Source organism: Heteronotia binoei, chromosome 1, assembly GCF_032191835.1.
Source record: "Heteronotia binoei isolate CCM8104 ecotype False Entrance Well chromosome 1, APGP_CSIRO_Hbin_v1, whole genome shotgun sequence".
NCBI lineage: Eukaryota > Metazoa > Chordata > Lepidosauria > Squamata > Gekkonidae > Heteronotia > Heteronotia binoei.
In genome coordinates, this window is record NC_083223.1 from 250158798 (window position 1) to 250180061 (window position 21264).

Genomic DNA, 21264 nt, shown 5'->3' on the forward strand with positions numbered 1-21264 from the left:
CAATTAAAGTTGACATTTTATTTTCTCTACTCTCCTTCCTTTAACAACTACATGACAGGACGATGTTCAACAGGTATACTAATGTGCAGAAACGTTTCTTGTGGATATCTAGACATTCCACAGTCATAGGAGCTGGGTCTCGTCTGTTTTTAACTCGCCCGTCTTAATTTTACACTAGTCTTTCTTTTTTGGCCATCTGCCACTTTGTTTTATGTTCCACATTAGCATGATAATCGGCTTTTAATTTTTAAAAAGTGTATCCTCAATGCTTATTACGCAAATGAGCGATTGCAGCGAGACAAGCCAGCTTTCCCATTCCATCTGTAAGGGAGCCTGGGCTGGCAAGAGGCGAGGTTAGAGCTGCCTGGTTGTTATGGGAACCGGCGCCGCGGGCTAAGGCTCATCTTCCCAGCATGCAGCGAACATTTGACCTCTGACCTAAGATGGCTGCGCCCAGGAGGGCGGAGGAGATGTGCTGAGGTTGGAGTGGCGGAAAGGTAAAATGGGACGGATAGGAGGACCGAGGGGAAGGGACAATTTTTTCCTGGTTTGCAAAGGAGGGCTCCTTCTCCATGGCATCTCATGGCTGTCGTATTGCCCCATTTGGACCGAGCTCTTAGTGCAGGTTCATTGTCTCTGCAACAGCACTTAACTGACCTGTTAACAGCTCTATTTAGGGCGAGTAAAGGCTGCTGTGCACCACAGCAAGGTGTTTTCCTATGGATGAAACGCGGGTGTAAATTCGGACCGCAACAGAGAGTGGCGGTAGTTGCTCTGGGTTACCTAAGGCTGAGTACAAGCAGATCATGTCTAAAAAGAAGTTAAAAGATCCACACATCCTTTATCCATTCCGTGTTCGTTCTGGACTTGTCTGGCATAGAAAGTTTCTCCAGCGACGAAACGTCTTTTGCTGAAATAATGAATCTGACATATTCCAGCCCTATGTGCCTCAGTTTTCCATTGCCTTTTCAATGGCCCGCTTACGCATCAAAAAGAACGAAACGGTAATGAGATGTGTGTGTAAAAGTGCTCGCAAGTTGCAGCCATGGCGACCCCAGCAATGGGCTTTCAAGGCGAAGGTGGGTTGCCATTGCCTTTCTCTGTAAGCAGGGGTGACCAAACTTGCTTAACGGAAGAGCACAAGACATGAACAAGTGCCACACACACACTCTTAATACAGAACATGGTCGTGCAACCAGCGGCTCCCCCCCCCCCCCCGCTGGCTTTTCTCCCTCAGTTCTTGGGTTCTCTTTCTCCACTCTAGGTCTCTGATGACCTGGTGGAGAAGGGTTTGCAAATCTGCCTATTTTTTAAGTTCCTCCTCAACCTCTGGGAGCCATACAATATGCGTAAAAGAGCTGCATGTGGCTCCTGAGCCAGCTTGGCCACTCCTGCTCTGTAGTCTTCCTTGGCAGGCTTCCTTCTAAGCACTGACCCTACTTAGCTTACATCAGAGATCATGTTATATTGTGCTGCTTTCTCCTTAGTGGCAACATAAATTGTACTGTTCCATTATGGAACTGAAGGGTCATATTTTGGAAGGCTCTGTTTGCTTTTTACTATTAAAAGTCCTCTAAATAGAAAAACTGTACAGTAATGGGGTAGAACTTTTCTCCTCATGGTGTCATTTTCTGCTTGTAAGGAAGTTTTTTGTTTTTAATCTTAAATCTGAACTGTAACTCAGTCTTTTGTTCAACACCCTGGTTGCTTATCTACCGGTATTTATTGAATTTTACTTTGCCCAAGCACTTAATTTTGGAAAACTCTGGATGATGCATTCTACTGATCAGAAAGGCCTTCCCCCAAATATAAACTTTTGGAAACATGGGGGTGGGGCGGGGTTTTCTATATACCCTTGGAGATGATAACTGAATAATGTGTGGTACATCATAGGTTGAGTTTTGGCACAGATTAAACCATGCCTCCCTCCTTTTCCCCATGGATAATAATGCATTGCTATGTCTATGGGAATAATTCTGCATCCCAGCTTCTGTTCCTCATGCCCCCTCTCTCCATAAATGTGTAATTTTAAAAAATACACTCCCCTTTTGCCCCATTCTTACTAGCCTTTTTCCTAATCCAGATCTATCCAGAACCTGAATTACCATGTCGAAGGCCTCCCGTGCTGCCAAAGCAGTACAAACGGTGCCCCTTGGAAATGTGATCCGGACAATCATTCGAGCAGGGCAGGCTGTTCCAGGACCACCCTTAGGGCCTCTCCTAGGGCAGGTATGCACGGGATGGGATTAAGATGGAGTGACAAGATGTTGGGATCATGCTTGAGGATAGTATGTTTTCACTTGCAAATGGGCCACATACTGGGGAACCTGAATTAGGTGGGATCGTGACGGGTAAACATTTTAAATAGTAATAATATTGGGGCACAGATTAGCTTCTTGGAAAAAACAGGCTTTTGTTGGTTTGATCCTGCATTGCTAGCAGTGGTTATGTACATCTAAGGTTGCCAACAACCTAGGGAAATAAATGCCCAGATTCTTTAATAGAAGTTTAATATGTGGAAACGGGAGGGTGAAGCTTCTCATGGCGTGAAGATAAATAACATTACCTGATAAATGTCTCATTTTATTTTTATCCCACCCTCCCTGCTGAAGCAGGCTCATTAAGCCTGTTAAGGAGGCCAGGCTTTTTTCTCCAGGTTGCTGGCAACGGTATGTACAGAAAATACAAATGAAAGGACTTCTTGCAGGGAAGTAGCACTTCAGGGCTTGGGATTTGCCTGGCAGGTGCATCCTCTCTCCTGGGAGTTGTCTAACTCTTTGTGTCCACAACTTAAGCATGTCTTTTCTGCCATTATCACTTTCTTTGGTAGTGAATGATAAAGAGCAAGAGTGTGCTGTGGTGGTATATGTTTTTAGAAAATTATGCATTTTGTTATGATGTGGTCCTCTGCTAGCATTGATGTGCAATGGATTCCTGAAACATCAGGCACTGGGTTTTGATCCTGTGTGGAATATGCTGTGGTCTGGTTCTGCTCTCTAATCCCAGATGTGGGAGTTTATTGTAGTCATTGTTAAGAAAAAGACACACTTGACATGCTTAGAGGCACTCTTCTTTATTGCTTCACACTCTGGGGGGGCCAGGTCTCCCTGACTCAAAAACCACCCTGATCCAGTTGCAAGCAAAATGGTGGACTGCAGCATGTACTTCGGTTAGTTGTGTTACTGAGGTTCTCTTGTAGCAGAAAGGGCATGATGGAGGGGTGGCAGCGGCTTCCTTTTCGGAGTTATGTGGATTAAACATTTTAAGGTTAGAATGGACACTGTCTTGGCAGGATGCTCACTGGGCACTAGTACTGCAATTTCTAGATTGACTGTGTAGTGTACAGTAACGCACTTTGGAGGTTAAGATTGTGAAGGGGCAGCCCTTCGTACAAAACGAGTAACAAAACTAAGTCTTGCACTTCTGGAAGCATGTTGCAGGGGCAGAACAACAACAACACTGCTAATCTGTCATGTAAACTATTTGGAGATGACCTCTTAGTTTTGCATTCTCTGCACTGGTGCCAGTTGGAGCATTCTAATTGTTCACTAGGCCATTTCCTCTCCTGGCACAGGTGATGACAGAACACTTGCTGCCAACCAATGCATGTATTCAGCACTGTGAGTGGAATACGTGTCAGTGTACAGGTATAGAACATCGTGCTTTTGTCCCCACTAATCTAGGTGGCTGACCATCCTACTGATAGTTGTGTCTGTAAACTGTGATTCCACCTCCAAGTAGGTTTCAAAGGCGTGCAAACCAAGGCAGGTGTGGGGTTTTTTTTTGTCAGGCAGCATCCATACAAAGCTGTATCATGGACCATCCCATACAGATTTGAGCTGCACCCGATAGCCTGTTTTGAGTGCTCTGGAAGTGGAGGGAATGGTGGTGGTTGGGTCTCTTGGCGAGTGTTGTATGGTGTGTCTGTAGCAGTTGGATTCTTTGGTGCAGCAGTGTCTGTGGAGCAGATGACTTGTGGTTTGAGCATCTCGATGGGATTGTTCATCTGTGGCCTGGGCCTGTTTTGGGAGCATTTCAACTGTGGCATTTCTGTGGCTGGCTTTGCCCTTGGCCTGGGTGTGTTCATGTAGCTGGTCACATGCAGTATGTTTGCAGGACTGGTCTGCTGTGGTTTCAGCACACTCATGACTGTGGTGGGCTGTGGACTGCCCCTTGTGTATTTCCACTGTGGCTTGGGCATGTCTGTGTTGCTGCTCATCTGTCGTCTGGGTGTGTCCTTGGGACTGGCTACATATGGGATATGTGTTGCTTGTTTCTCTTGCAGCCTGTGTGCCTGTGTGGTGCTGCTGTAATACAGCACAGCTCTTCAAGGCAATGGCTAGGAGGTTTTTGCCCATGAAGATGGAGGAGATGCGCTGGTCATGGCAGACGAGGAGCAGCCCCCCACGGATGAAGATGGTGGCCACATTCACGCTTGCCAGACTTAGCAAGGGGTATAGTGTGCCATAATGGGGGCTCTGCACCCCCAGTTCGCTCAGCGACACGCAAGGGAGTACCAGCAGGAGGCCGTAGCAGTAGAAGAACGTCAGGCCCTCTGCCCACAAGGGCAGCACTCGCTGCTGCGGCTCCCACAGGCTGGCTTGGATCTCTAACACATCCAGCAGGTCCAAAACCACCCAGAAGAGGCGCCCGCGGAGTTCATCTTTCTTGCGGAAACTGGCAGCAGCCTGGGCTACCAACTCAGTGGCTCCCAGGACTGTGTAGAGAGCAGGGATGCAGATGGAGAGCAGGAGGGTCAGGGTATGCCGGGCCAACGGATCAGGAGCCTGCCCTTCTGTCGCATAATGCTGATAAATGAAGTAGAGTTTGATCTCCAGGGCAAAAGCAAAGAGAAACCACAGCACCATGGCATATCCCCGCTGTGCCAAGCGTGCCTCACCACCCAGCCAGACCGTTGCGTAGCGCAGCACCAGGAGAAAGAAAAGATCCCCAGCCAGCGCAAGCATGCACACACCTAGCTGTCGGGCCCCGGCACTCTGCTCCACCAAGTAGACATCCATGGCTCCCATGGTGCAGATGATGACTACAGCTGCCATGCAGGTGTGTGGGATGCTGGGGGGCAGCAGCTCCATGGTCCTTTGTGAGGGAAGAGAACAAACATAACAGTTGTGGTGGTGCATGTGAAAGGTCACATTCCAATCTACGGGTGGTAGTTCAAAGAAATACTGTTGGGGAGAGCTAGTCTCGGACACTATGCATGCCCAGGAAAATGTTGGTTATGGCCCACTGGGTTATAGAAGGGTGCATTCCCCCCACCCCCACAGCATGATCTATTTCTCCTGCTCTCCTTCTTTTCTGACCTCATGGCCAGGTTGCAGTATAAGAGCTCTTAAGAAGAGTCCTGATGGATCAGACTGGTGGTCCACCTAATCCAGAATCCCTTTCACACAGTGGCCAGCCAGTTGCCCTAGAGTAGCAGTGACCATGGCATAGGAGAGGCCAAGGCCTTCTCTGATTTTGCCTCCTGCACTGGTATTTGGAGGTTTACAGTTTTATAGCTTGGAGAACTGGATTAGGTGTTCTCTAACCTGGGGTCACTGCAAACACTATCTGAGGCCTTGAGTCCAGCAGTCAAGATGTTCTGCTACACTGGGCAGGCTGAGTCAGACAACCAGATTGCTGCTAGTATTTATAACTGGCTTGGCCAACCTAAAGGTGTTACGCTGGTATTGTGTGTCCCTGTTCTTGTCTGTGCCTGAATACAAGTCTGACTACAAACATTCCTTAAAATCTTATTAGATGCAAGGTCTCAGCTTCAGACTACCAACTCTCCTACAGTTTAGGGGATAGAGGTTTTCTCCCCTCACAGACCATTTGTACAGAATAAGAGTAAAGGAAGAGAAGTGCTGACTTACCTTGTTCCTCCTGCTTGGTGGTTTGGGCCAGCCTGCAGAAATTGCCCCTCTTATTCTTAATTGGGGTTGGCTTTCTTGCCTTTCTGCCAGCTCCCAAATGGAAGGTTGTCTTCATCAGAATGCAGGGGGAATCGTGGTGGTAGAAGGGATTCTCTGTTGTGTTTGGTCACTGAAAGCACTGTGGATTCTGGAATCAGAAGTCTGGATGGGACAGGAAAAAAAACATGCAATAATTAAAGTCTACCCTTCGTCTTCCCTTAGATCCTGCCTCAAAGTCCACATCTTCCACAATACCCTTAATTAATGCCCCCATCCACTACCTCTAATCATAATGAAATCTAAGTCTGTGTAACTTGATCTTATCTTCTTCTCTAATTAACTTTGTTTTTCTTATTCTGTCCTGTGGACAAATTTTGAGTGCATTCATACTACACTAAATAATGCGTTCTCTGAATAATGGATCTCTGAACCAAGAAAGCCCCAAATGCCTTAGCCTTCCTTCAAGGAGAAAGTACTTCCAATGATTGATTGTTTTCCTTGATATTTACTGCAATTCTTCAAACTTTAAAATATCAAACTTGGTCACCTCATTGATCACCCTAGGACTCCAAATCGTTAACAAACAAGTTCAATGGCACTGCTCTCAGTAGAGATCCCTGGGAAGCCCACTATACACGTTCCCAAAACATGCAGTGGAGACCAAAAGGATGGATGCAGGGTGTTGTGGAAAGCTGTATGGGAACAAGAGAAATCACATGGGGAGCTGCTCTATACGTTCTCAGAGTCAGTCTTATTTTGGGGTGAGTCTTGGCATGGGGAGGGGGGAGATTGACTCCCCATTTCACAAGAGCTGCCTAGGAACGGAAAACTGGTTTGTACTCTGTGGAGCTGTTGTTATTTTTGGAGAAGGGAGCCAGCTTATTTCCTCCTCTGCTTAGTTCTGTTTACATCTGCTTGTGCAGTCTGTGTGATTGCAACATATCCCTTGTGTGTATGTTTGAGGGACACATGGGAATGTGATCCTTTAGGACTGTCTATGAATTTTGCACTGGCAGGGGAAGATAAGGGAAATAACAAGTTCTTTTGGCTCTACAGGATCTTATTACTTTGGAATGAGTGCATACAGGGGAAGGGAGAGGTTAACTTTGGCCTCCATATTTTTTGCCAAGGGGGAAACCTTGAAATGAAATTCTGTCCCGCCCACCACCATGTATCTTCTCTGGTTCTGCAGCTTGGATACACTGGTGAAGGATAGGGATAGTGGCTGCTTTGACTCTGTGGCATGCATGCTCCTGAGAGTGCAGGGCCAGAGCTGTGATGCCCCCTGCTGGAGGAGGATCACCATTCCTTTTGGCACTCAAGGAAGAAAACCAATTTAAAAGCCTCAGCACTAGTAGGCCACTCTCATTATAATGCCTTGCTGAAAGCCAGAATGTGTGTGGGGTTTGGACCCTGCCTCCTCCAGACATCTGGGTTCTTGATGCACTGAAGTGAACAAGACCCCTGAATGTGTGCCTTTGAATGCTCAGGACAGAGGAGCAAACTTTTCTGGTCCAGAGAGTGAGTGTCCTGGCAGTGTCTTGGAGCCTGACTGTTTGTTTACTCGGATGCAAGCTACAAACAATACAACTTCTCATTTTCTGAACTGTCCAGTGTTGCACAACTAAGGGTTACATTTCCAGGTAAATAAATTTATCTTCAAAGAGGTAAAGGTCAACAGAGAGCTTGCAAACTCCTGGAAAGGTGGAGTGTTTTTGGCCTAGGAAAAATAAATTCTGTGGGAGATAATAAAAATAAATTCTTCGGGAGAAATAAATTCTTTAGGGAGACGTTTTTGGCCTAGGAAAAATAAATTATTTGGGGCAGTGCTGGGCGGAAGCCAGGATGTTGTGCCCAGTAGCATTGGAACCTGAGCATGTAGAGGAGAGTTCTGAGGGGCGGGAGGGGATCTTGAGTCTGTGCGGAAGGGCCTGACACATTCCAATCCTCTTGTCTCCCTCCAGAGAGGCATCCCCATTGCCCAGTTTTGCAAGGACTTCAACGAGCGAACAAAGCACATCAAAGATGGGATTCCACTGCCCACACGCATTATTTTGCAGGTGAGACTAGATGCAACTTGCTAGGCTGAGAATACCCTACAGGCCAGCATTCTTAAAAAGGCAGCATACCCTAGGAATCAAATATTTTACACACCTGATTTCAAGGGCTTCAAGGGATGCTCGAGATCTGCTTGAAGCTCTCTCTGCTCAAGAGCTTGGGCAGCTCACAACAGTTGGGTGAGGCAGGCTGGCTTGAGAGAGCCACCCTGCTCTAGGCTCCCCTCTCAGCTTTAAGGCCACTGCATATCCTGAGCCAGACCACTGGATGAACGTGCACAGGACTGAACCAAGGCTGTGATGCAGATAGCATGCTCTGCTGCTGAGCTTGTCTCTACCGCATACCCCATCCGTGGCACATGGATTGGTACTCACAGTAATATTGCCAGGTTAGTATTATTTATCATATGGCAAAATTACACACAATGAAACATAACAATATAAAATATGCAACTGAGTTGATACAAGTACACAGACAGACTGAAGGATCAGATAGGCTGCACTCATTATTATTATTATTAGTTTATTTATATTCTGCCCATTCCCCCATGGGGCTCAGGGTGGAGCACATCAATATGGATAATAATAAAATCACAACAGAATTACAATAAAATCAGTAGAGAAGCTTAGTTCCCAGTGTGTTCAAGCCTTCCTCCCCTTTGTTGTGGTGCTGAATCCGGGGTGTCTGAAATGTTTAAAAAGAGGAGCCATGACTTCTCAAGGCTTCAGGTTCAGCTTCTGATGAGTCCACTTGAAAAGTATCCTCAGGAAGGCTTGGAAAGGCTTCTGCCTAAAACGAAACTCTAAAGCTGCCATTGAGAGTCCTGGTTCAGGTCTGATGGTATGAGACAGCTGCTTTTGCTTTATATCTGGATTTGTGCTGTGCCTGTATGTGGCTTCCCTTGGCGCAGGACATGACAGACTTTCTCATGGGCTCCTTTAAGAAACATTTAGGATATAAACTGCTTGTTCTTTTCAGTGGTGCAACAGTGTGCACTATCAAGGAGAATAAAACCAGAGTCCATTGGCACCATAAAGACTAACAAAAATGTATTCCAGAATAACCGTTCATGAGTTAGAGCTCCCTTCATCAATGCTTTTATATCCACAACAGAAAGACTGGAGGATCATCTATCTAATGGATAAACACTCCAATATTCTTCAAATATATTAGAAGTAGGAAACCAGCCAGGGAGGCAGTGGGGCCCTTGGATGACCATGGGGTAAAAGGATTACTGAAGGAGGATAGGGAAATGGCTGAGAAGCTAAATGAATTTTTTGCCTCCGTCTTCACTGTAGAAGACGAGAACTTTTTGCCCGCCCCAGAACCACTAATTTTGGAAGGGGTGTTGAAAGACCTGAGTCAGATTGAGGTGACAAATGAGGAGGTCCTACAACTGATAGACAAATTAAAAACTAATAAGTCACCGGGTCCGGATGGCATACATCCGAGAGTTCTGAAGGAACTCAAAGTTGAACTTGTGGATCTTCTAACAAAAATCTGTAATCTTTCATTGAAATCTGCCTCCATTCCTGAGGACTGGAAGGTAGCAATTGTCACCCCCATCTTTAAAAAAGGTTCCAGAGGAGATCCGGGAAATTACAGGCCAGTCAGTCTGACTTCAATACCGGGAAAGTTGGTAGAAACCATTATCAAGGACAGAATGAGTAGGCACATTGATGAACACGGGTTATTGAGGAAGACTCAGCATGGGTTCTGCAAGGGAAGATCTTGCCTCACTAACCTGTTGCATTTCTTTGAGGGGGTGAACAAACATGTGGACAAAGGAGACCCGATAGATGTTGTTTACCTTGACTTCCAGAAAGCTTTTGATAAAGTTCCTCATCAAAGGCTCCTTAGAAAGCTTGAGAATCATGGAGTAAAAGGACAGGTCCTCTTGTGGATCAAAAACTGGCTGAGTAATAGGAAGCAGAGAGTGAGTATAAATGGGCAGTCTTCGCAGTGGAGGACGGTAAGCAGTGGGGTGCCACAGGGCTCGGTACTGGGTCCCATGCTCTTTAACTTGTTCATAAATGATTTAGAGTTGGGAGTGAGCAGTGAAGTGGCCAAGTTTGCGGATGACACTAAATTGTTCAGGGTGGTGAGAACCAGAGAGGATTGTGAGGAACTCCAAAGGGATCTGTTGAGGCTGGGTGAGTGGGCGTCAACGTGGCAGATGCGGTTCAATGTGGCCAAGTGCAAAGTCATGCACATTGGGGCTAAGAATCCCAGCTACAAATACAAGTTGATGGGGTGTGAACTGGCAGAGACTGATCAAGAGAGAGATCTTGGGGTCATGATAGATAACTCACTGAAAGTGTCAAGGCAGTGTGCGTTTGCAATAAAAAAGGCCAATGCCATGCTGGGAATTATTAGGAAGGGAATTGAAAACAAATCAGCCAGTATCATAATGCCCCTGTATAAATCGATGGTGCGGTCTCATTTGGAGTACTGTGTGCAGTTCTGGTCGCTGCACCTCAAAAAGGATATTATAGCTTTAGAGAAGGTGCAGAGAAGGGCAACTAGAATGATTAAAGGGCTGGAGCACTTTCCCTATGAAGAAAGGTTGAAACGCTTGGGACTCTTTAGCTTGGAGAAACGTCGACTGCGGGGTGACATGATAGAGGTTTACAAGATAATGCATGGAATGGAGAAAGTAGAGAAAGAAGTACTTTTCTCCCTTTCTCACAATACAAGAACTCGTGGGCATTCGATGAAATTGCTGAGCAGACAGGTTAAAACGGATAAAAGGAAGTACTTCTTCACCCAAAGGGTGATTAACATGTGGAATTCACTGCCACAGGAGGTGGTGGCGGCCACAAGTATAGCCACCTTCAAGAGGGGTTTAGATAAAAATATGGAGCACAGGTCCATCAGTGGCTATTAGCCACAGTGTATGTGTGTATATAACATTTTTTGCCACTGTGTGACACAGAGTGTTGGACTTGATGGGCCGTTGGCCTGATCCAACATGGCTTCTCTTATGTTCTTATGTTCTTATGACGTGAACAAGCTAAATGGCATTGGTCTCAGTAACGGACCTCTATGGAGCGCCTTGGTCCTCTAAAGCTTATGCTGGAATAAATTTTTGTTAGTCTTTAACATGCCAGTGGACTCCTGTTGTTTCTGCAACAGACTCAAACAGCTTCCTCTCTGGAATTATCACAACTACCAAGGATGATTCCAGTTGGAATGGAGTCTGTAGCTTTTTAAATTCATCCATCGACGAACCCCAGTATTGAAGGGACTTTGGTTTTACATATTCAATTTCCTGGTATCCCTACCACAATGAATTAGAGATAGTACTTTATTTACATAACCAAATCAATTTTCAGTGTTTGCTGCCATTTGGGATTAAAGATGGTATGTTCTTTTCCAAGGAGAAATGCCCAACCTCCCCAGCTAAATAGCACTGCTTGGGTGGAAGTACCCTTCTGTCACTCCCACAGACCTGTACTGTGAAGCCTAGAGTCATTGTTACCTTTACAAGAGAGCTTTGGGTCACCACTGATCCTTCTTTTTCCTTCCCTCACCATTTCCTGTGGGATTTTTTTTTCTTTTGCAGGGCAACAGAACATATGACCTCCAAATTAACAAGCCCACAGCCAGCTATTTCCTGCTTTCAGCAGCTGGGATAGAAAAAGGAGCAGCAAACCCTGGTAAGAGAGGTGCTCAGAGATGGGAACTGACTTCTAGGATGGGACAGCAGAGTGTGCCCCCTGGGGAACCAGTGTTAGACAGAAGGGCTGGAACAATCCCCAGCCTGGACACCAACACATTTCATTTTTGGGAACTGAGAGTGTTTTCCCAGCCCTTCATTGTGGCACAAGTCACTGTAGCAAAGCAGACCTTTTGTTATTGGGCCCCTTGTTAGAGCGGAGGCAAAATCTGCACAAAGAAGGTCTTGGGATCAGTGTATCGTTGTGCTGACTCCATTTGGAGTCCACGGGAGGTGAGCAGAGGAGGCATATGCCATTCATTGCCTGTGTCTACATGGCAACCCTGGACTTCCTTGGTGGCCTCCCATCAAGGAACTGGCCAAGGCATTTACTGGTTGTTCCAACTCCTGCAAATGTTCACTCTGCCTCTGCTCACTCGTGGGCTTTTGCGGTAGCTGCTGTAGCCCTAGGGGGACAGTCTCCCAGGTGAATTAAGACCATCTTCGTCACGCAAGCACCGAGTTGTTACTGACCCATGGAGTGACATCACATCATATTTTCTTGGCAGACTTTTTACGGGGTGGCTTGCCATTGCCTTCCCCAGTCATCTACACTTTCCCCCCAGCAAGCTTGGGTACTCATTTTACCAACCTTAGACGGATGGAAGGCTGAGTCAACCTTGAGCCGACTACCTGAACCCAGCTTCCGCCGGGATTGAACTTGGGTCGTGAGCAGAGCTTGGACTGCAGTACTGTAGCTTTACCATTCTGTAATTTCATAGAGGCTTGCAAGAGAGTTTTTTTTAGGAAAGCATTTGGGATCACTTAATGTGGTGTAGTGGTTAAGAATGTCAGACTAATATTTGGAATATAATACCCGGGTTCAAAGCCCCACTCATGCCATGGAAGTTCACTGGGTGACCTTGGGCAAGTCACACTTTCAGCCTACCCTCCTTCACTGGGTTGTTGTGAAGATAAAATGGAGCAGAAGAGAACGTTGTAAGTTGCTTTAGGTCCCCACTGGGGAGAAGGGCAGAGTATAAATGAATAAAATAATACAAAATTGATTTTAAAATCTCTCCCCCTTCCTGTTCACATATCTAATGTGTTTGGGCTTGATTAGAATATCTTACAATTAAAATGCAAGCACTTGAGAGTTTGAGGCATCCCGGAAACTGGTCTTATCTGCAGTGGCTGAATATTGAACTGCCCAGAAGGCAAAAACTGCATTTGACTGGGGCTGGGGGAAAACGGCAGATTAAGCTGTGGAGTACCACATGAATGGCAGTTTATGTTTAATTTATTTGTATATTCCATTTATGAATTGCCTGTTCTTTATAATGTAAGGCTCTAGGCAATTTACAACCAGTAAAAGCAAGTTTAAAACAAAAAACCAACAGGACAACTACATCATTTCAGAAGGCATCACATTTTTTTTGCTCTCTCACTCTGGACTGCGCTGTAAACTCACAGGCAGGTGAGGAGTGGGACGAAGGAAGGTTGAAGAAGAAGATATTGGATTTATATCCCGCCCTCCACTCCGAAGAGTCTCAGAGCGGCTCACAATCTCCTTTACCTTCCTCCTCCACAACAGACACCCTGTGAGGTGGGTGGGGCTGGAGAGGGCTCTCACAGCAGCTGCCCTTTCAAGGACAACTCCTGCGAGAGCCATGGCTGACCCAAAGCCATTCCAGCAGGTGCAAGTGGAGGAGTGAGGAATCAAACCCAGTTCTCCCAGATAAGAGTCCGCACACTTAACCACTACACCAAACTGGCTCTCCAGGTTGGAAGAAAAAATAAGAAAGGAGGGTGCCGGCTATGATGGAACTGCTGCTGTCCTCAGGCAAAGACCCAGCAGAACATCTCTGCCCTATAGGCCTCTGCGGAATTGCATTAAGTCCTGCAGGTCCTTGGTGGTGTTTGGCAGAGAGTTCCACCAGGTTGGAGCCAGGGCCAAAAAGCCCTAGCTTTAGTTGAGGACAGCCAGATATCTGTAGGGCCAGGGACTGCCAGTAGATTGTTCACAGCAGAGCGTAACACTGTTCCGGGGGCATACTGTAGGAGGTGGTCCCGAAGATACACAGGACCCAGACGGATCAAGGTTTTAAAGATCAGAATCAAAACCTTGAACCTGACTGGGATTTCACTGATAGGTTGTACATGTGCTGTCCATGGCATTTCCACCAGGGCTCATGCCACTGTATTCTGGATCAGCTGGAGCTTCCAGGTCAGTCTCAAGGGCAGGCCAGTGTAGAGTGAGTTACAGTAGTCTAGCCTGGAGGTGACCGTTGCATGGATTAGTGTCTAGGTCAGGGCACGACCGGAAAGGGGCCTGCTGCTGAGCTTGATGTAGGTGGAAAAATGCCAGCCTGGCAATATTCATGATCTGGGCCTCCATAGTCAAGGAGGCATCTAGAGTCATACCCAAACTCCTGATGAATGGCTCTAGTGTCAGTGGTGGGGCTTTATTGCTATTATAAGGGAAAAAGACAGTCCTGTTAGGTGGAGCTAACTTTCTCTTTTATGTTTTCTAAGCAATGCTTCAGGGACTGGAAATGCATTTTGCAGCAGCTAGCCTGCTCTGCAAATGGTTAGACACTAGTAAAGTTCCAAAAAGCGTTCAGAGTTATTGAACACTCACTGTTGGGTACAAAATTCTACTTTGTGGAATCTTTTGTTCTCTCATGCCCATACCTACCCTCATTTTATGGTGGATGGGAAGAATGTCCTTTCCTCGCAAGTGACCCTGCAGACTAGATCTTTTCCACATCTTAATTCAAATCTGTGGGGACTACCAGGAGTGAGGCAGATCTGCATCGTGGGAAGAGATTCCACCGTTAGGCTGCCAGCTTCGTTTAGTGTAATTTGTGTGCTTTGCAGGGCACGAAGTAGCCGGGATGGTAACTCTGAAGCAACTCTACGAAATCGCCCTGGTGAAGTCTCAGGACCCCACTTTCGTATTGAATGACTTGCCGCTCGAAAAGGTCATCTATTCACTTATGGGAAGCGCCCGATCGTTGGGCATCAAGGTGGTGAAAGAGTAAGTCTGGGGGACAGGGGAGGCGATCAGGAAGTTAGAAGACAAGCAACCTGTCTTTCTTTGACTTCTCAGAGAGAGAGAGAGAGAGAGAACAAGCTTATGTTTCAAAGGGCCTGCTTTCTGTGCTGTTTTAAGGAAAGATGAAAGCCAAAAAAGAGAGGCCCCTGCAACTGCCGCAGAGAAAAGGTGTGGGGAGAATTCTGGGAGGAGACAAAGCAGCAGATCCTTAGTTGGGTCAGTTTGACAGGGCAGGTGAGCCTGGTATGGAGGAAGCAGCTGCAACCATCTGTTCTCTTTTCTCCTCTCCTTCCAGTCTTATTGCAGAGGAATATGCTGTGTTCTTGAAGGAGCGTGAAGAGAGGTTGGCGGCCGAGGCTGAAGCACGTGAGGCAGAGCTAGCTGCTGCAGGGAAGAAGAAATGAGTCCCTATACTTGCTCTTTTGGAAGTCAAAGTCCTGGACAACTCGGTGGGGCTGGTGTTGCCCAAGCACCAATTTGTTCCCATTCCCTATGCACTGGAAATTAAGGTCTGCTTGATGGCCGGCTAAGTGATTTCTCACTGTGATGGGGAGGGGGAGGAGAAAGGAGGTTGTACTTGGGAGGCCTGTCCAAAGCTGTAAGCCTTGATGTGCTGATTGCTGTCCCTTTCAGTAAAATCTTGTGAATCACTTGGGTGTCCCATTGTCTTTCTGTGCAAAGGTGAGGTTTGGGATGTGCCTTGCTCTGGTCCTTGGTGGTTATTGTTCAGGGACTGAAAAAATAAGATCAATAAGGTTTACAAGATAATGCATGGAATGGAGAAAGTAGAGAAAGAAGTACTTTTCTCCCTTTCTCACAATACAAGAACTCGTGGGCATTCGATGAAATTGCTGAGCAGACAGGTTAAGACGGATAAAAGGAAGTACTTCTTCACCCAAAGGGTGATTAACATGTGGAATTCACTGCCACAGGAGGTGGTGGCGGCCACAAGTATAGCCACCTTCAAGAGGGGTTTAGATAAAAATATGGAGCACAGGTCCATCAGTGGCTATTAGCCACAGTGTATGGAGCACAGGTCCATCAGTGGCTATTAGCCACAGTGTATGTGTGTATATAACATTTTTTGCCACTGTGTGACACAGAGTGTTGGACTTGATGGGCCGTTGGCCTGATCCAACATGGCTTCTCTTATGTTCTTATGTTAATCTTATCTCTCTGTGTTAATGGCCAGAACAGTAGTTACGACAGACAGCTGCTCTCCCATTTCTTACCAAAGATGCTCAGGATCCAGCTTACAAGCAAAAAATGAACAAGAAACAGGAGTATTTCAGTGGAACACAACTGAGCCAGTGGTTGTAAGATACAGTAGAAATTGCCAAGGAATTGGTTGTGACCCTGGCACTGAGGTCCTCCTAGAGGGAATGGTCTTATAGGATGCCATAGGGAAGAAGGCATTGGGCTCAGAGGCCTCCTGTCATTTTTCTAGGCAGCGGAGGTGCTGTGGACAGCAGGGGTGCCGTGGAACAGATGGAAAGAAGAGCACTTTCAAGTCTTTAGGGTTTAGCTGGCATGGCACCCAATCAGGGTCACTGTCACATATAAGCAGAACACACCTGCCATGGATGTTCCCACCTGCAGCCCAGGAATGGCTAGTTTGGACTCAGCACTTCTTGCTTTTGTTCTCAAGGGACAGGGAGGGATGGAACTTTATTAAAGCTGACCCTTATGTTGAAAGAGCACTTTCAAGTCTTTAGGGTTTAGCTGGCATGGCACCCAATCAGGGTCACTGTCACATATAAGCAGAACACACCTGCCATGGATGTTCCCACCTGCAGCCCAGGAATGGCTAGTTTGGACTCAGCACTTCTTGCTTTTGTTCTCAAGGGACAGGGAGGGATGGAACTTTATTAAAGCTGACCCTTATGTTGCAAACCTTCTGTGGAATTTCCTGTCTTGCACTCACTTTTGGGTTAATTAGCCCTTCCTTTCCAGACTGTCTTGCATGGCTACAAAAGACATAGTGACATCTCTTTGCTTTTATCCCATTGTCCATCCCATATTTCATCACCTGCACAGCTGCTTCCGATCAAACCACGTGATGCTTATCTGTCACACATGATGTTTATCTGTCAAACTGGAAAGTGAAGATAGGACAACAGTGTGTGTGTGGAGGGGGGTTGTGGCTCATTAATAGCACATTTGCTTTGCATGCAAAAGATCCCTGGTTCAATCCCAGGCATTTCCAGTTAAAAGGATCAAGCAGGAGATGATGTGAAAGACCTGAGACTCTGGAGAGTGATAATGACCTTGACAGAACAAAGGTCTGACTCAGCATAAGGTGGCTCATTTTGTTCTGATTGTGTAGGGAGTCATCACTCACCTTCTCCATCTCAGTGTGATGTCAGAGTTTGTCTATGGGATGGTGTTGAGAGGTCACAGCACCTGCTGCTGGTGGATGGTGTGGTCTTCACATGACCTACCCTCAAGAACAGCATTTCAGCTACCATTTTCAGGAATTTTGAATGAGTGGAGAGTGGAAAATGAGGGTCAAGGGGTTTGGGGAGTAGGTAGTTTGCCTGCCACCTGATTCCTTAGGGTCATGTTTTGAACTGAACTAGGATTTTTAAATAAATTAAATGATCAAGTGCTGTAGCCCTAATAATAAGAATTTATGAAGCACTTAAGAGTCCCTCAGTGCCGTAAATGTCAAAAGTTATCATGAGTTTTGTGGCATCTCAAAGATTGTGGTCATAAGCTTTCATGGAATAGTGTTTTCTTCAGATGTGCAGAGCTTTTTCCTACACACACCCACAGAGGTACAAAGGAAATAAATGTACACAACTAGCCAAAGGCATGGGTGTGCAAACAACAGCAGTTATTCTATCACATTTCTAATTATCTCAGTGGTTACAACATCCCTGTTAAGTAAGCCAGGATTATTCTGCACATTGCAGGGGGGAGACCCCCCTCAACGGATCAGACCAGTGGTTCATCATCATCACATCTCACACAGTGGCTAACCAGTTCCTCTGAAGGGCCAACAACAGGGCAATGCCTTTTCCTAATGTTGCCTCCTGGCACAGGGATTCAGAGGTTTAGTGCCTCTGAATGTAGAGAGTACCTTTAGCCACTGTGGCTAGTAGCAACTGATAGACCTCTCCTCCATGAATCTGTTTAATCCCCTTTTAAAGCCATTTGTACCTGCAGCCATCACTGCATCCTCTGGCAGCTAGTTCCACATTTTAATCACTTGCTGAATAACAAAGCATTTCCTATTGTTTCCAGTCTATTGCCCGTCAACTTCAATGGAGGATACCCTTAAGTCCACATATTTGACATATTTGGGGAATGGGAGAAAAAGTTCTCTCTCTCTCTCTCGTATTTTGTGTGTATGTCTGCACCTGGAAGCCATGGTAACCTCTGATGACTGACCCCTACTGAGAGTTTGGAGGATGTTCAGAGAGGTGGCTGAATAAAGCCTGCTCATGTCCTCCAGACTGCTGGTATTCCAAGGTCTCCCATCCAAGTACTAATGGGAATCAACCCTGCTTAGCTTCCAAGATCAGACGAGATCAGGCTTGTCTGGGCTAAAAGTTCTCTCTACTCACTCTACCCCATGCACTGCTTTGAGAACAGCGACTTTGGTAGGATGAATTAATGGCTGTGGGGGCAGATTTGAACTGATGATTTCTCAGCCCTTTATACTTGTTCTCAGGAAAGACCTTCTCACTCATAAGACCTTACACTGCCCCCCACCCCAATTCTGTAGTGCTGCTGCACCTGGAGGCATGGAATTGGGTGGTATGCAAGCATTCTAATGACATTTGCGTTGGGGACAGGACAATCCACAAGATTGGATATGGTTGTGCACCTTTTGAGTTGGGAAAGAAGCAGTGCCCCAGCCCATGGGGGGATCTTAAGGGGACTTCTCTCCTCTGCCCTGGACCTAGTTTTGTCTTGCTCAAGTAATCTGCACTGAATTTCCTTGCAAGCACCACATGGCAGTTTACCTGTTCTCTGCTTAAGGCTTTTGGCAGGACTCTAGTTCTTTGGTCACTTTATGAGAAGACAAGAGTCACTGGAAAAGACAATAATGTTAGGAAAAGTAGCAGGCAACAGGCAAAGGGATGTGAGATGGATGGACTCAATCAAGAAAGTCACGGCCCTCAGTTTGCAAGACCTGAGCAAGGTTGTTAACAATAGGATGTTTTGGAGGAAGTTCATTTAAAGGATCATCATAAGGCAGAAGCAATGTGATGGCACAACACCTCCCCCCACACTACCCCACAGAGGACTGATGAAGGGATAAACGGGTCAGCAGCATTTTATAATTAAAAAGTCATGTGGCATCAAAATTTAAAGCAAGTGGTTAACAAACTGCCAATGTGGGAAAGTTCTTTGGTCACTTAAAAGTATATAATTTAACATTACTGACAATGGGCATGTTGGGTTAATAATCCATAACATTTCCGCAGCCCACATACTGGTGGCTGTGAATCGTTTATTAGGAAGTGGCACAGCAGAGGTCTTGCAGTAAGGACAAATGTAAATGCACAATTGTTTTCAGTGCACTGGCATAATTCTTTGAGCACATAGATTCCTGGCAGCTGATCACTTCTATCATTTCCTTTTCTGTAAAGCATCTCTAAGGCCCTTTAGCCCTACTAAAAAATTGGCTGCCATTATTTTCACACGGTGATTATTCTCCCACCTTAAGCCGTTCAATATATCTTAATGCAGAGATTTCATTTTCTTTTATAAACTGCTATATTTGGCTCTCTACCACTAGGGCTGAGTAAAATCCAGCTCTTGCTGCCACAAACTCTGTAGGAGCCTTTAGGTGACCTACCTGCCCACAGTATTATTAGCATCCCATTATTAAATACCACTTCTCAGATTATTATTATTAGCATCGTATTATTAGCTACCACCTCTCCAATGATTATTAACAGCATCTGAACATTCATCAGAATAACTGTGTGCATTGGCACAGAATATCCAGCAGGTGTCAGGACTGAGCTGTGTTACTGAAGGTCTGACCCATTAATCACCCTTTCCTGTTCAAGGCTTGGCAGCTCCCTTACCCTCTCATATGAGAAATCAAGCATCTTGGAACACCTGTTGAGAAGCCCTCCAGTAAATCTGTGACCACTCAAACTCTTCTTCCCTGCTCCACCCGATGGTCTCCCTCTAACCCATCCGGTGGTCCCTAATATTTCCATAGCAACGAGTGATGTTCCTCAGGATGCCAGATGCCTGTTGCTAGGGCTATATGAATGAAGCTTGACTGCAGCAGATTGAAGGGAGGGGGAATGGAGGATGTTAGGGAGTCATCTTTGAAGCAACTGAACAATTTGGGGCGGAGAAGGGGAGGAGAAGGGGAAGGGCTGTGGCTCCATGTTCCACATGCAGGGGGCTGAAGGTCCCAGATTCAGTTCCTTATATCTCCAGTGAAAAGGAGCAGGCAGTAGTGATGTGAAAGACCTTTCCCTGAAACTGGGGGCAGCCCTTACAAGCCTGTAGACAATACTGATCCTGGAGGGCTGATGGTCTGATTCAGTACAAGGCAGCTTCAAGCTGCGTCTGTCTCTTGGCCCTCCCTTGAAACAAGGTTTTGATCCCTATGAGCAAAAGCCCCACCCTTCAAATGCCACCTTCTCCACTCAAACTGTTCTTCTGTTGCATTCAGTCTGGACCACAAGCAGCTCCTCTGTTTTATTTACACACCATTTGTCTTCCCAATGCAGCTTACAACATCCTCCCAACAAAAACCACGAGGGAGGTTAGGCTGAGAGAGAGGGACTAGCCCAAGGTCACCCAGCAAATTTCCCTGGCAGAGTGGGGGTTTGAACTTGGGTTTCCCGGATTCTAGCTCAGAACTCTAACCACTCCGCCACGCTGGAATGTTGCAACTATGAACACCTGTTTCCCAAATCCAATCCTCCTCATTTGCTTTCATTTCAGTGGCACATCCTGGTTAAAGAACCTCAACATTCGACGTTTCAGCACACGCCACGTCCTATGCATGAAGCTGCCTTCATGCTTCTATTGAAGGATAACCATGCACTGGCCCATCTAGCTCAGTCCTGTCTGCTCTGATCAGCAGCAGCCAAAACAGAGAAAGGTTTTTGCTGGCAGCTTTGAAAATTTGTTGGCAATGCCAATGATCACTTATAGGGTTGCCAAACTCCAGGTGGGGCCTGGGGATCTCTCAGAATTAGAGCTAATCTCCAGGCTAGAGATCAGTTCCCCTGGGAAAAATGGATGCTTTGAAGAATGGACTCTCTGGCATTATCCCCCTGCTGAGATCCCTCCTGTCCCCAAGTCCTGTCCTCCCCAAACTCCACCCCTCAAAAATCTCCAGTAACTTCCCAGCCTGGAGGTGGCAACTCTGACGGATCAAATCTAGGACTTTCTGCATGAAAAGCAGATGTGCTATCCATGACCCACAGCCCTCTTCCTGCCTGTGCAATAGGGATTACCCTGGGTGTTGCTCCTAGGCTAGAGCGGGCCAACTTTGCATTCTTCCTGCCAATGTCTCCACAACAGGCAGAAATTCAACAGGTACAGAAATGGGGAAATTTTCATTCTGTTGAAATTAACACTTGTCATTC

At 46.3% G+C, this 21264-nt stretch overlaps 2 protein-coding genes across 3 annotated transcripts; one reads left to right on the forward strand and one right to left on the reverse strand.

The window, feature by feature from the left end:
• The first annotated feature begins 355 nt into the window (after nucleotides 1-355).
• MRPL11 (mitochondrial ribosomal protein L11) lies at nucleotides 356-15339 on the forward strand. The gene is made up of 6 exons (XM_060252089.1): nucleotides 356-497; nucleotides 2084-2229; nucleotides 7880-7975; nucleotides 11539-11632; nucleotides 14512-14671; nucleotides 14985-15339. The coding sequence occupies exons 2-6, from the start codon at nucleotides 2107-2109 to the stop codon at nucleotides 15091-15093; spliced, it is 582 nt and encodes a 193-aa protein (XP_060108072.1). The 5' UTR covers nucleotides 356-497; nucleotides 2084-2106; the 3' UTR covers nucleotides 15094-15339.
• Nucleotides 3754-6060, reverse strand: LOC132581031 (transmembrane protein 121-like). 2 transcript variants are annotated; one of them, XM_060252079.1, is made up of 2 exons: nucleotides 5877-6060; nucleotides 3754-5097 (listed from the first exon to the last, which is right to left on the reverse strand). In XM_060252079.1, the coding sequence occupies exon 2, from the start codon at nucleotides 5091-5093 to the stop codon at nucleotides 3813-3815; it is 1281 nt and encodes a 426-aa protein (XP_060108062.1). In that variant the 5' UTR covers nucleotides 5094-5097; nucleotides 5877-6060; the 3' UTR covers nucleotides 3754-3812. The 2 variants fall into 2 exon arrangements, with proteins under 2 accessions (XP_060108062.1, XP_060108055.1); XM_060252072.1 differs by lacking the exon at nucleotides 5877-6060 and having other exon boundaries at nucleotides 3754-5187.
• Nucleotides 15340-21264: the final 5925 nt, after the last annotated feature.

Bases quoted from the DNA above. Each gene is read 5' to 3' on its own strand.
- MRPL11 (XM_060252089.1), top strand. From the start codon at position 2,107: ATGTCGAAGGCCTCCCGTGCTGCCAAAGCAGTACAAACGGTGCCCCTT. The intron at 7,976-11,538 runs GTGAGACTAGAT...TTTCTTTTGCAG, and splicing joins CCACACGCATTATTTTGCAG to GGCAACAGAACATATGACCT. The intron at 14,672-14,984 runs GTAAGTCTGGGG...CTCTCCTTCCAG, and splicing joins GGCATCAAGGTGGTGAAAGA to TCTTATTGCAGAGGAATATG.
- LOC132581031 (XM_060252072.1), bottom strand. From the start codon at position 5,141: ATGCACCACCACAACTGTTATGTTTGTTCTCTTCCCTCACAAAGGACC.